This window comes from Natrix helvetica (genome assembly GCF_964273705.1).
Source record: "Natrix helvetica genome assembly, chromosome: 5".
In the NCBI taxonomy this organism is placed as follows: Eukaryota; Metazoa; Chordata; class Lepidosauria; order Squamata; family Natricidae; genus Natrix; species Natrix helvetica.
Genome location: NC_138551.1, coordinates 47,122,924 through 47,138,188, shown reverse-complemented (window position 1 = coordinate 47,138,188; position 15,265 = coordinate 47,122,924). Strand labels below are relative to the sequence as shown.

At 34.9% G+C, this 15,265-nt stretch overlaps 1 protein-coding gene across 3 annotated transcripts in view; it reads right to left on the bottom strand.

Moving 5' to 3' along the window:
- UGGT1 (UDP-glucose glycoprotein glucosyltransferase 1) overlaps positions 1–15,265 on the bottom strand; it is a 50,448-nt gene that overhangs the window by 23,946 nt on the left and 11,237 nt on the right. For 2 of the 3 annotated variants that reach the window (XM_081954785.1, XM_081954784.1), the window contains exons 11-24: positions 15,181–15,241; positions 12,704–12,795; positions 12,440–12,590; positions 11,881–12,000; positions 11,042–11,127; positions 9,982–10,117; positions 8,799–8,930; positions 7,822–7,986; positions 7,346–7,466; positions 6,212–6,310; positions 3,619–3,642; positions 3,044–3,138; positions 1,944–2,150; positions 1,648–1,779 (exon numbers count right to left, since the gene is read on the bottom strand). In XM_081954785.1, the coding sequence (XP_081810911.1) occupies positions 1,648–1,779; positions 1,944–2,150; positions 3,044–3,138; positions 3,619–3,642; positions 6,212–6,310; positions 7,346–7,466; positions 7,822–7,986; positions 8,799–8,930; positions 9,982–10,117; positions 11,042–11,127; positions 11,881–12,000; positions 12,440–12,590; positions 12,704–12,795; positions 15,181–15,241 (1,621 nt within the window). The remainder of the gene's footprint in view (positions 1–1,647; positions 1,780–1,943; positions 2,151–3,043; positions 3,139–3,618; positions 3,643–6,211; positions 6,311–7,345; positions 7,467–7,821; positions 7,987–8,798; positions 8,931–9,981; positions 10,118–11,041; positions 11,128–11,880; positions 12,001–12,439; positions 12,591–12,703; positions 12,796–15,180; positions 15,242–15,265) is intronic. The other variant, XM_081954786.1, reaches the window with a different exon arrangement.

Sequence of the window (15,265 nt, the reverse complement as noted above, 5' to 3'; positions counted from 1 at the left end):
GAACAATAAAAAATGGCAATATTCATTTAGATTGGTATCAGTACTACTCTGCCATATCAGGTGAGATTTCACATGAAAAAAGGCCCATTCTGATTATGTCACCTAGGGATAAGAATATTCTCTTTCAAGAAGGTTGTTCAGTTTCTCTTAGTATGAGGGTTTATTGACATTTGAGGTTGTACTAACTTTTACGGCCTGCAGGATCAATGTGATGCTTGATTATTTGATCCAATTGTTTTATTTTGGTTTTGTTGCTATTGTTGCTAACTACCTTGGTAGTCTTTCACAATAAGCAAATATTTCTACATTGAATGTCCCAAAGATGCTCTTTCAAGAGGCAACTAGATTTTCTAGTTTTTATTTGAAGACATTTCGCTTCTCATCCAAGAGAAATGAAGAAGTTTCTTGGATGAGAAACGAAACATCTTCAAAGCAAAACCAAGGTCCAGTGGACCTGGATGACTGAGAATCTCCATAGACTTCTACACTGAATGTTTACTGCACACCATTATTAGTAAACAAAAAACAAAAACAGAAACATTTCACTGCTAGATGTTAAGTTGTATTTTCAATACACAATATTAGACATTTAAAGACTGAAGCTGGGAACAGCTTAACATAATACTAGCACTTTAAACAGCTGTTAGTGTGGAAAGTAGGACATAAGTACTCTGCAGCCCAAAAAGAGAAGGCAAAATGCCTGGGAAAATAAGATAGGTTTGTCTGGAATAGAAAATAATTGAGGGAGGACCAAATCTGCATCACTGGAAAAGTATTTCAGAACTGGAGATACAAGGATGGAGGGAGGGAGATGCCTTCAGCTTTATAGCAGTCTATTAAGTTCTTTCTGTGCAAATCTTAGTATCACAAAGGAGTTATTCAGGACAACATATTCTAAGATAAATGCTATTATAAACCCATCCTGAATAATCAGTAACAAGCTGGAGTTGGAACATTTTAGCACAGATTACAATACCACATTTGCCTATAAAAACTGGTCTGATTATTACACTCATGCAGAGAGAAGCAGCTGATTGTTCCCCAATTTTTGGAGATCCGGGGAGGTAAAATCAGAAGTGTTTTTTGATGTTAGTGCTAATTTTTTTTGGAAAAGCTTTGGGTTTCAGCTATTGCAATCTTGACCACCTTCTGAAAGAGGAAGAAATACTTAATTTTTCCAAACGAAATTTGGTTTTGTAACACCTCTTTGTTAGGCTTTGTATATTTATGAGTTTCAGATCTCTGGTTATATTTCTGTATTAATAGCTGTAGGTTACCAAGGGATTGTTACATTATGTGAGGTAAAAAATCTAATAAATACATGAATAAATAATAACAGGTCATCAGAACGTCAAGTTCAGAGATAGAGGATTCACAGTTGAAAAATCTATAAAAGTACACTGTAACAAAGAATAAACATAATAATTCTAATTAATAATAATAATAATTAATGAAAAAGAAGCTTATTTTATCATCTTTTTAGAGTCCCCATAGGACTTAAAATTATGGTCAGGAGTTTGATTTACATTAAAATGAATCCAAAATTAGCATTCTGTTGTGTAGGGGGGGGGGAGTGGAAGTACCACATTAGGACCAAAGATATCTGCAAGTAAAGCCTTTCTCGCTTCATAAATATAATTTGCTCACCCTTCCATTGCTAATCACCGCTTTCTGTCCTTTCTTCAGTTTAAGAACATCCCTGCAGTACACAGCATGTGAAAGAATAAAACCCACTTCAGGAGCTTCGAAGGCCGCTTTAAATGTATTGATTTCCATACCCTAAAAGGGAGGGGGAAAATATTTCATTAAAAGACAATGTGATGCATCTTATGCTGTCTGGTTACTTCAGAAGGAAGCTGGGATTTAGAAAAAATGTCATTGTGTTTTGCTATTATTTCTACTGTGTTTATCTGACAGTAAAAAAAGCCACCTTCATCACTTACTCCAACAGCAAATTCTGTGATATCTGTTCCAGCCTCCAGCATCTTTGCATTTTCCTCCTTAAGTAATTTTGTGATAAAATTTTTGGCATTGTTTGATGTCTGTGTCTGCAAGGCTGCCCATATCGCCCTGGCAATGATTGTGTTTTTAGCTGCTGGGTCTTCACTGGGATTGTTAATCACACCAATCCGGATAAAATTACTGGATTTCTACAGAAGAAAATGAAATGCAGATTTAAAATGTTATTTTACAGTTCTTAAATGAAAGAAAGAGCTGTGACAACCAGCAAGTCAGCTTTTTTTTTTTTTTACAGAGATCACAAGCCAGTTTGATATAGTGATTAAAATGCTGACCCAGAAACTAGAAGACTGTGAATTCTGATCCCACCGTAGGAATGAAAATCAGCCGTGTGACTTTGGCCAATTAAGCCTGGATTAGATTTCTACATCACTGCACATCAGGGAACATGTGTGTCTGCAGTTCAGGGATGGTTGCATAGGTGCAAATGTGCATTTATATTTCTACAAATGTTAACATTCTGGCTAGGAGGTGCTCAAAGAGGTAGTCAGATCAGCCAGTGAAACATAGGACGTGCACCTCCACACAACACAGGGTTTAAGAGATATGTGTGTCAGCCCATCTGCAACCATCTGCAATTTACGCTTATCCATCAACCTCTCCACAACCTATTTGCAATTATAGGCAGCTCTAAATCAAGCTTCATTCTTTCGCAGCCCAACCCATCTCAGCAAGGTTATTGTTGTATGGAAAAATAGGAGGAAGGAATATTAGGTATGTTCACTGCCTTGAGTTATTTATTTAAAAAATGGAAAGAACCTAAAAACTAGTAAGAAGAAATGAAAGATTGAAGACAGTTCTGAAAAAAGGAGCCAATGACCATGGCAGAATGGAGAACTGGCATGATGAGTAAACCCGCTGTTTGATAATTCCTCTCCACCCAAGGAGAGCCCACACAGGGCAGTCCCTGTTTGAAAATATAAAAGCCTAACAGTTTTTCTTATCTATCTTCAAAAATCAAACAAGTGTTAAACGCAGTCTTCCCCCACTCCCAGTTTTTTGATGAAGATTGTTAGTTGCATACTTGATGTTTGATAGCATCATATAACAGTTGTCTTCCTGATGGTTTATCAAAATCTCCAACAATCCAAAATGTCACTGGCCTGACAAAAGTATCATCTGTGTAAGAAAAAGATAACATGAAGAAAATTGAATATGATACTGTCATAATGCATAATGCACACATTGGGCATAGGCAGTGCATAGAAAGCAATTTCTAGACAATATCAAAATCATTGGGATAGTATTTATGAAGAATACTAATTTTAAATCAAGCCTATTTTGCAAAGGATGAAAAATAAGCATGTGCATGTGATATCTTATGAAGATGTTATTCTAATGAAATTGTTATTACACCACTAATTTCAGAACATTTTTTAAAAAGTAATATAGAAAACCTGCAAGAAAGTTAAGAGATATGTTAATATTTATACGAATACTATTCATTCAAGTTGTTATTCAAAGATTTCTTTAGAACAATATGCAATGATTTCTCATTCACAATAGGTCCTAAGCCAGTAAGACTTAAAAGACCACATTCCTTAAAAGATTAAAATTAGTAACAAAACTATGAGAGAAAGAAACACTCAAGTTCATTACCATAAATTTCCTTGGAGGACATTCCTGACAAAAGTAAAACAGGAAAGAGTGGAAAAACATACAATTAGTTTACAGAAATGACTTCATTAAATATCCAAGAGCCATTGTCAGGCATCTAGTACCCTTATAACCAACTCAAATGCAAATCAACTAAGACTGATTTTGTTTCTAGCAAAAGGAAAATAAAACTCCATATCCCAAAATTGTATCACATCTGATTTGAAATCAGGTTTCCCTACCTGCACCAGCATCTGACTCCTATGGTCTTTCTTTTTAGCTGCACTTTTGAACTCCTTTTACTAGAATTATTTTTCTCCCTCAGATGGAAGAAAGACAATCACCTAAATTGCCCTTTTCTCCCAAAGAAAGCAAACATAGCTGTTGCGTTTCCTTTGCTAGAAATATTGGCCACAATTTGTAGGAATGTTTATACCTAATGTTAAAAGAAGCTTCTTGCTTCACTTGTTCTTCTGTTAAACAATTATCTAGCATGGAATCTGCAGCCCACCATACTAGAGTCTTTCAGAGGTATCATAACTAGCCACTATTGCCATATTTGATATTTGAAGGGATACTTCACTGTCTTACCAAGGCTCTTCCACTGATGTGACTAAAAGAGTTTCTGAAATGAAACCTAATCTGAAGCTAGCCAGTCAATTTCATGTTCTGTTGGATGAGACTAGCTACCCTCCAAAAATACAGTCCCATCATGTCTAAAGAGGTGACTCCTTTAATTAAACTTGGTCCATTCCTTCCATAAATAAAACTGAGAGGTTACTGGCCTGAAGCAGGGGTGTCAAACTCAAGGCCCGGGGGCTGGATCCAGCCCACGGAGCCGACCTGGAAACAGCGAAGGACTAGCCCGCAGTGCCTCTGCCAGCAAACATGGAGCTTGGGAGGGCCATCCATTTTCACTAGCAGAGGGTTGCAGGAGGCCGTTGCAGCCAAAAGCAGAGCTCAGGAGCCTGTTTTTGCCTGCAGAGCGTTTGGGCCGCCACAGATGCCCCAACATGAGAGACATTGAGTTGGCCATGCCCCCTTTCCCCCGCCCCCTCCAAGCTCAAACACAACCCTGATGCGGCCCTCAATGGAATTGAGTTTGACATCCCTGGCCTAAACCAATTTCTACCGCAGAAGTTAAACAAAATTTTGGAGTAATAAATCCCCGGTTCTCATCTAGATTTTCAAGCTTTCATTACTAAAACTCATTCAAGGAGTAACAATAAGAGAATAAGAAAGAGTAAGAGAAAGTTGAGGATGCCCATACACGTAAATGTTGTTTCCTAGACACTGGATGAAATATTTTTAATATAGTGGCTAGTTAAAAATCTGGATGTGCATATTAATTTAATTGGACTACTGAATTTGTTTACTACTTTTCCTCAAATGTTTAAGGTGATGTAGGAAACAGAATTAAATCAGAAACATCACAGATACAAAGATCAATGTAAGATATCAAATATTGTAGGATAGGATAGGACAGGATAGGATAGGATAGGATAGAGGAGGGGGAGGGGAAAGGGAGTCATATATCAGCAATAAACAGTAAATATAATTTCTATTATGCAAAAAGATTACCTATCATCTCCTTTTATTAGCAGGTGTCATAACTATAATAACTGGTAAGATTTATATATATTATCCTAAGCTATGAATGCTGAATTAGCCATACTGGTTTATTAACACATAATATAATATTATTCACAATTTAAATTATTAAATTCACACAAAATCCAAACTACATTTTGGCTTAGCACAATCTGTGAACTCAGCCACTGTATCTTAATCAGCATATCATGCTTAAAACAAGCAATGGTTTATGGCAGAATGTGAACAAAGTCAATTTAACAAGTTTGGATTTTTTCTGAAGCATTGCTATGCTTATCTGGCATAAAATTATTGTATGTGGATTGGTTCCACAGTATTCCTTATTTTTCTCAGCTGCAGTTTATGATGATTACGACCAACATGGGTAATAGAGATAAAATTCAATGCTTATTTATAAACAAAGTTGGCAGTTGGCCACAGTTGGATTTATAGAAACAAATGCATAATATAGCAGGGCAGGAAAGAAGTGGCAAAAAATTATGTTTTGCAAATAAAAAATAGTATAGTATAGCACAGCGGTCCCCAACCTTCCCAGTTCCGCAGACTGGCAGCAGCGGTGGCATGGAAGGGAAAGAATGGTTTTGTGTGCACACCTGCCACTTGTACAAATGGAGCTTTGTGTACTTGCACGCTCACCTGCTACTTGTGGGGCCCGGTTCCCAATGGGCCGTGGACTGGTAGTGGTCCGCGGACCAGAGGTTGGGGAGCAAACAAAAGATCAGAGGAAAATCATTTCACCTTCCAATGGAACCTTTTTTTCTAAATTATTCTAAATTATATTCTGCTCCACAGACTACAAAATGTAAATAAAGGTGATTATGTACTAAGATTGAGAGGGAATATGTTTTAAACTAACATAAAAGGTCACCAGAAAACCTGTAAGACTTCATTAGTCTTTTCAACAAAACACAACTGTGCATAATATGGTATAAATAATTTCTTCATCAGATGCAATACCCAAAGAAGAAAGAACTCATAACTGTACCTTTTTTGGTTAGGTAAGTCATGCTGTTGGCTATAGCAGCTGTCTTGTCCTTGGAATCCAAGGTACTAAATCTAGCATAATCATCCACATAGAAATTATCTAGAAAAAAATAAATACAACTGTGATAACTCTCAAGAAGAGAAATATCTAACAACATGAGCAAGTAGAATAAATGAGACACCTTATCAGCAAACCATTATAAGCACAAGCATGGTCATATCAATCTTTTAATGTCTGATTTTATAGATCTGACAAAATTAAAACTATCTTTGTACAGTATGCATTTTATGCCAGCACATCTCCTCAAATATGTAAGGGATTTGCATTCTCAAATCATTGCGATCCGGTTGGAATTGTCAATTATTCATCAAAATATTTCTGCCCTCTGCTTTCTTTTAATATCTTCTCAAATTCCCTGCTTTTGAAGGTTGTGTGATATTCTATTGCTGATATGAAGAGACTTTCATGTAGGAAAGAAATAAACAAAGCCCCCATATGTGCATTTAAATATTCTTAGGCATGTATGAAGGAACTCTTTGCATCCCTTACATATCTGAGGAGGTATTCTGTTGAACATGTTTTCAATAAAACATCAGAAGTCATATTAAATCATTGGCAAATGTGGTGCTCTCTAAGGTTGGTTATTTTCTTGCAGAAATTTCATTACCCAACTAGATAACATCATCAGTACAATAAGGGAATAGGATACTAACTCAGACAAACAAGCTAACAGTAAATAACAGTCTAATCAAGGAACTACTAAGAACATTTTAGTATCATTGCTAAATATTAGGTTCCTCTGAAATCATACACATCTTCGTCTCTTCACCTAGTATGACTAACAGTAAGAGTTTGTAAATATTGGTTTTGTTTTAAAACAGCATTTCATTTAACCTATGACAAGCTACATTTAGTTTAAACAATAAACCAGGGTTTCTGATCCTGGGTTTTCTAAACATTCCACAGTGTAAGCTAATCAATTTCTTGTTTTTCACAATAAAGGAACAATTGCAATTTATGATTAAACTAGAACTGGGGGAGGGGAGAAGCAGGCTCATGAACATTATGTGAAACATTTTTTGGGGGGTTATGTTCCAAATCATGCTTATTAGAAATTCTTTATATTGGCCTTACTATTTGCAGTTAAATCTAGATATTCTCTGTCAGACATCAATATCCGAGAGTTGATTCTTGGAACAACATTGGGTTGGGTCATGATATATTCAACTACATCCTGATCATTGGATAATTCACCCTGAAACACAGATCAAAATAAAAATGCTGAAAGTATTTGGAAAATAAGAATAATTTAAAAAATCATTTCTTAAAAAAATTAAGTTGTATTCCACTATTATAAGATTGCTATCACACTCCTTCTGTACATCCACTAAAAAGTGATTTATTTCTGTAGTAGCTTACTTCATACTATATTAACTACTTTTGATATGCTGTATATATTGTATATATTCCATTTAAAAATATTTGGTAGTACAGTGAAGATTGCTTGACAAATCTAGATTTAAAGTTCTTTAAGGAACACAAAATAAGCTGTAACACTAAAATATTCAATCAATTTCTTGAAACTCTTGATAATGAGAAATCGAACTTACCAGGTACACAGCTCTTTGGAAATAGCTAGTGGTTTCTAAGATTTTATGCATAGTTACTGTTTCTAATTCATCAGGATCCAGTTGTTCTTTTTGAAGTGGCATTCCATTAAAAAGTACAATGGGTAGAGGACCAACCCCAGTTTGTTCATAGTAACTATATCCTTCCTGAAATACAAAGAAGACAGAGGAAGTACAATGACTCCTATTTTCAATTACTACATACTCCATTAATAGGTTTTATGAATAAATTGTACCAACATAGCACAATATCCTTATTGTACTCATTATTTATGCAGTATTATTTATCTATTCAATCTAATTTAAATGCAAACACCTGGAAGAAATATTCTATAGGTAGACCAGATAGCCAGTAGAATTAGTAGCTTCTTATATATTGAAGAGATATGCGATAAAAGAATTTTGTGCTAAAATATCATCTATAGAAATGAGCTGAAAGTAGGCTGGATAATTCTGGTAATTGAAGTTCATATATCTTAAAGTCGCATGTCTGAAAAACGCTGATCTATAGGGGTATAATAATGAAAATAAACTTTTAAAATAATTTCCCCAAAGTTCAAAGCCCAGACATCTCCTACCTAATCCAGGTGTGATGGTACTACTATTTAAAGAATTCCCAACCATAATGGATAATACTGACATATCAGGGGAGAGGGTACATTTGGTGAATATACATATTAAATACCATGCATAGAACTAACTCATTTTCTAATTTCTAATTTCAATAATAAAAGAAGTTTGCATTGCTTGCTTCTTATTCTACCTGTATTTTGATATATAATCTTCACTGAGTACCTATACTTTATTTCCCACACAGGAAATTATTTTACTAGCTTTCCTTTTTAATACTACCTCAAGCAGATAAAAGTAAGTCCTTTCCATACACATCTGAAGCATGTGTATGCTTTATATACTGAAGTTAAAAAGTATAAATGGTAACAATAATATGAATTCCTTACCTTCCTATTTTGATCATAGGCAGAATCAATTCCTAAGATGCTGTTTACTTCTACATAGGGATACTGTTTTTCAAGAACACTAATCACATGTTCCACCTTCAATTTTTCTCCTGCATTCACTTTATTATACATCTGTAACGGGAAATGTGAAACACACAATCTTCAGACTATTACTGAAACATCTCTCCTGGAACACCTACTTGGCATCACTTTTTCTCTTCCTCCAAACTAGTTCAGAACTGGCCATTGATGTCTAGTGTTTTGTTTTTTACTCATTCCCCACCCACCCCCAATAATATATATCTACACAACACAGTGTAGGAGTACTGTATCTTTTTAATCTCACAATAATATGTTCAGTATCTTGTATAGGAACACAATCGGTTAATACCTGATTTATTGGAAGGTTGTGTAATCCTCAAAATTAGTGTATCACACAACACACATTTTAAAATGCATTAAACACTGTTCTTTTTAGAATTCTTATAGGTTCTTATTAATGAAACAATTTTTCCTTCTGACTTTTCCCTGAAGAAAGTGTCTAGTATATATAGTCTGACCTCATGAAGGGATAACAAAGTTAGTTTGATTTAATTGGCCCTCTAGAATGGAATCATTTGTGAAAATAAGCACCATTAAAGTTAGGAGAGATGGAAATATTTCTTTCTGTACAATGTATATGAGTCTTCTCCAAGAGATAGTGAATTGCTCATAGCATAGATATAACAGCAATGAAGGAAAGAGAAAAGAGAGTGGAAACTGAAAGAGAAATTTTAACAAACTTCCTGAAAGGTATATATTGTCCTTCACTGGTATCAGTATAATTACAGTATGAGAAGGAGAAATGAAGATGCCTTGGGTAATGTTACATCTCTTTTTCTTAGACAAATCATAGGAAGTCCAGTTTATCCTGAAGAATAAAGAAAGATCCTTTGCCTTTCCAGAAGGAAGTATTTTTAGAAACAAATAGGCTTTATGTACAAACTGACTTTAACTCTTTTAAGATTATTATACACTGCCCAGAGTCACTTTCCGTGAGATGGGAAGCCATATATATTTTATTAAAATAAACAAACAAACTCAATAATACGAAAGAGATAACGTGGGTATCTCTTCTCATTATCACACCCAAGGGTCAAAATATTTGAAATATATTTACATTCGTATGGGACAGATTACTCACAGATATAATTGTCTGAAATGCATAATTCGTATCTACTTCCTGTGCCACATAATTATATGCTCGAAGGAGAGCAACTCCAGCGTCTTGTAAACCATCAACGTCTTCAGAATTATCAACTACAAAGACCAGGCCAATCCTATTTTTAAAAAAAGGATTAAACCATATTCAAAAATTGAAAGCATGAACACTGATGTTCATGATTCAACAGCAATATCCATCATTTCAGTAAATGCAGATTCTGTCCATTCCTTAACTGCAACCAAGAGAATGGGAATGATTATGGATCTACCAAGCATAAACAAACCACTTAATCTCTGCTGTCATTAAATATGTTAATATTCTAAAAGTTATATACAGCTAAAATTTGGAATGAGAATATTACTCAACTTCAAAAATAAACACAACCATTCTTAAACATGATAGATAACTTTATAGACAGACCAAATTGTATGCTAGTCGCAGTTCTAGCTAACCTTTTCCGGACCGAATGGCCAAAGCCCCAAAATGCAATGTGCACCCCCCACAGGCCCTCCCCACATATATGTGTTGCCCCCGCATGCTCCCCGCACATGCACATGTAGGGACGCCACATGTGCCTGCCCTGTGCATGCATGTGCGGGGGGGTGCACTTGCCTCACCCCCATGCGTGCATGGCAGAGACACGAAAACAGCTGGCCAGAAGGAAGCATATGTGCATGCACGGCAGAGCCGAACTGGGGCGACGGCTCACGTGCCATCAGAGAGGGCTCTGTGTGCCACTTCTGGCACGCATGCCATAGGTTTGCCAACACAGTGCTAATGCAATAACAAAACCAACATACAGAAATGGTGAGGAATGGGAAAATGTTCTGATATATATAAATGTTCTGATATATATAATTCACATTTGTCAACAAACTCAAAAGGGTTCTATTTCATTTTTCCCAGATGGCTAGGAAAAGGACTTTCAACATCCTGAAATGTTTTCTTTTCTCAGGCTCAAAAAGGGGAATAGATGAGAATATTACTCAGCTTCAAAAACAAACATAAAAGTTCTAAATGGAAGAAGCTGTCATTTTACCTCAGTGGTATATGGTTAGACAGGAACATTTCAGCCACACCCAGCAATTCTGCTGAACTCTCTTGGGATGGATTTAAGAGAAGCACCTGAAAGTATAACAAAATTAGGAATATGAATTTCATTCAATATTTCTGAAACAATTCAATGTACAATTAGGTCTAGCAAAAGCAAACAAGCCAAAATATAAAATTTAAAATAGGTCTGCCTAATATATAATTGTGCCCATGTGCAGCCAAATTCCGAAGCTTTTTCAATTAGGGCTTCAGCTGTCTAATAATTAGATTTTTAGCATGCATGTCCAAAGATCAAATTAAAGCAATTTACAAATCCATGGCATGAATAACTACAATATCCTTCCAAGTTCATATACTTTTCCTTTTCCACATGGTTAATCCTAACTTGCTGTTCCTTGTAGGCAAGGATTTGTCCTGACAGCTAGAACAATGAACTCTGGATAGAATTAAAATGAGATAACATAACAACTGCTGTTTCTGAAGCCAGTTTACTATTATTCCTAGTTTGAGTAAGAAAGTTATAATTAACTAAATGCAGAAGAGTCTTCTCCTTTCAGCTACATATTTCATACAAGCAAATGAACAAATGCAGGCATTTGTTTTATCTGACTTCATAAGTTAATACTGGGTGGACTATTCTCTCAAATTTGCCAGGTGATTCATGAAAGAATGTCATCTTTTAAAATTATAATTAGCCTCAAGCATACAATGAACACCCAGAATAAAATTGAAATATCTGATCCAAATGCCCTATTAGAAGGCAAAAGATAAGCAATCTTATCTTAGATATTAAGAATACAGTTAGTGTAAAGTAATATTACTCACAAAATTATGGAAGTTTTTTCTTATTTGTCGGATCACACCAGGGAAAGTAGGACGAAGCAGTTCTTGGACACTGGAAGGCCAGGAATTATATCTGCTGTCAATTTCAAGATTATTGATCCACTAAAAAAGAACAAATTCCCAAGATTAAAACAAGCTTTTCTAAGCAGATCCTTTAAGCACAACTCCATATTCCCATTAGCATGGCCATTATAGGTCAGTACAATTGGAAAATATTAAGTTAGAGAAAGGTGAGCTAAATTTTGCCACTTTACCTTATGTTTAGAGATCACACTTAAATGAAAAAATGAAATGCAATAGAGATTAAATGAAAATGTTGGGTGTGAATAAATGCTATTGTATATGTAATATTATAATACAGCATTATTTTTCAACTATTTCCATCTTAATATTCCATAAAGCAAACATAGAACAAAGCTGCCCAGTCTTAGGGCTTCTTTGCTAAAGTGCAAATTCTCTGCACACAGAATTTATTCTACTTCTCCTAGCAATACCATTGGAGTCCTCGCATCACCATAATGTAGACAGAGCATATACTTACTGAAATTGCACTGTTTCTGATATCTACAGCATAGTCAGAGTCAGAGGGCTGGATGTTCAACTTCAGCACATTGTGCATGGAACGCCCGACAATTCCTAAACTATGCAGCCCTTCCATAACACGAGCTTCATTCCTCAGGACATCAAATAAGCTACAAACCAGATCACATTAAATTTTAAAACATAGGTACTCATGTACTCTAGCCTTTTAGAATTATTATACTTATTTTTCTAAGCAAGAAGGAACATTCTGAAGAGTTCATACCTAAATATATCCTGTGTATCTAGATCTATATGCAGTCCATTGATGAATAGGGCCGAATCTCCCAACTGTAAACCTAAAGTCCCTTTGAAGTACTGGAAAAAGAGTGTAAGAAAGCCATTAATACAATTTGAGGAATTGAAATTGGCCATGTTTATATAGGTTTCTCAAACCGTTCACCCATAAAGATATCAAATTGTTCATTTACATTTACATTTACATGCAATTCTCATCCACACTGAAGGATTTGAGTTTGGTTGGCCTAACCTTCCCATTTTGAGTTAATTCATTTTGTCTATTTTCCAACTGTTTAATAAAATAACAATATGCTATACCACCTTTGATCATATATAGTGAAATAAATGGTTGAGCTTTCTGCAGAAACATAATAATGGGAGAATGCATTTTAAAATAATCTTGCTGTCTATAGTGAGTCATAATAATCATGAGTTGATTTTCACTTTTAGCGAGCAGCTGATCTGATTCACTTTCATGTCAGCATCAAGAGGTTAACATTTTGTAAAGAATATGGTTACTTACTCCCTCTTTGCTATGTATTTTACTCCTATTATTTATAAGATTTCAATTTATATGCCCATATGAAGGAAGTAAGATGAAGGAAGACTCAATTCAGCCTTTTCAAACCTGGTATTCTCCCAAAGTATTAATACTGTACGGTAGCTCTACCAATATAACTGCAAGGTGCCAGATTGGAGATGGCTACACATCATCTACTTACCCACGGGCATATAAATAAAACATTTATTTAAATTTTTAAATATAGAGTCACAAAAATAAATATGTATATTTATTTGAGATAAATATAACCAGCCTAGGGATTTAGGGTTGTTTTTTTAAAAGGAAAGAAATAACAACTAGCTTTAAGATCTATGACTACCAACAACGGTTGAACGGCCTTAATGATTGCAAAATGGTCAATGAAAAAGAAAATTTTATCCATTAAGACAAGGTGTTCTACACAAACGTCAAGGCTTTCATGGATGGCAACATTTAATATGATGGCTGAATTCAATCTAAGTTGAACAGTTACAGTCATCACAGATAAACAATATATGCATGCTAAATCAGCTAAAATGATGAATTTGGCCATTATATTTCATCTTTTCAAGGAAAGAAAGCAAAAAAAGAAGCAATATTTCTGCCATCTGACTTGGAATTTTAAGAACTGTAGTCCCAATCTATCTAGATGGTACCAGGTTGAGTGGATACCGATTTAAAGCAAGTCAAAAGAGAATGTTTTGGACAGATATCAGGTTATCTTAAGTTTATCCCATCATTTATATCCTTAGTGTTGTGACAATCCAATTCCTCTAGAGTAATTCTATTTCTAGAATAGGACTCTTGAGAGCTCATTAAATAGTCTTGTCCCTGAGTATTTTTCGCAGTCTATGTTCCCACAATCACACGACAAAAAATGAAACAAATATTAGGCAGCAGTTGTCAGACAAAAGATAGTTTTGGTTTGAAGAGGCAGATTATAAATATATAGATGGAAAGGGGTTCATAGTATTTATTCTGCCAGTTAGATCTGTATTGAATTAATCCAGTAACAGTTCACATTGAACCATAAATCCTGACAGAAGTGGGGGATTTATTTAAAGGCACAAATGTAACAACATTAATTTCTGTACTATGACCTAATAGAAAAACCTACTCTTAATACAGTTTTTAAAAATGTCTAAATCTTCTAGCTTTCATTTTGTGTGGTACAATATACGTTTCTCATAAGTAATCTTTAATTGTTATCTCAAAGAAAATATTTAGAATCAAACTAGTTATGAATACATTGGCTCAATATTTCTGAGCATTTAGAACTAACAACAATGCAGAAACCAAGTTTTTTTACAGCCAAAGAAAAAAACAATACTATTCATCCCAATACTGCAGACTTTAGCTACAGCAGTATAAACAAATGTTCATTCACCTGAGACAAAATTTGCCCATGGCCTCCCTATTATTGGCTCTTCCTGCATTTCTCCTCCTCAGGTAATCATAGCCCCATATTATTGTTCACATAAACTGTACTTCAACATACTCTGAAGAAAACTGGTTACCAAGTTAACATGCAAAATGTCCAAAGTCTTGCAAAAGCTTATCAATGAAAACTATCATTTCAGGGGGGGAAAGTTATGACTATATATGTTTGAGATATTTTTAATATTTTTGTGCAAAAAGAGATACTCTGCAATTATTCTGCTTTTTTAAAAACCTGAACAAGAGTTGCAGAAATTTAAAATATATAAAATGTAGTAAGCATTTTATTAGTACAATCTATTCTTAAAAGAACTATTTGTTTGAAAGTACTTAGCAGTATAAAAAGTTGCTTTGACAGAAAGGGAGAACAGGAATCTGGCAATAAATACTGTAGTGTATACGAACAGATGACTAATTCACCTTACTGTCCGATTAGGACATATCCCCCCTTAACTATGAATATATCCCTATGCACATACTCTTACCTTTTGGTTCTCTTCAATTTCTGACCTCAGTTCTGAAGGAACAACTGTCTTTGTTATTGCCCTACAAAAAGCCAAATACTCCATT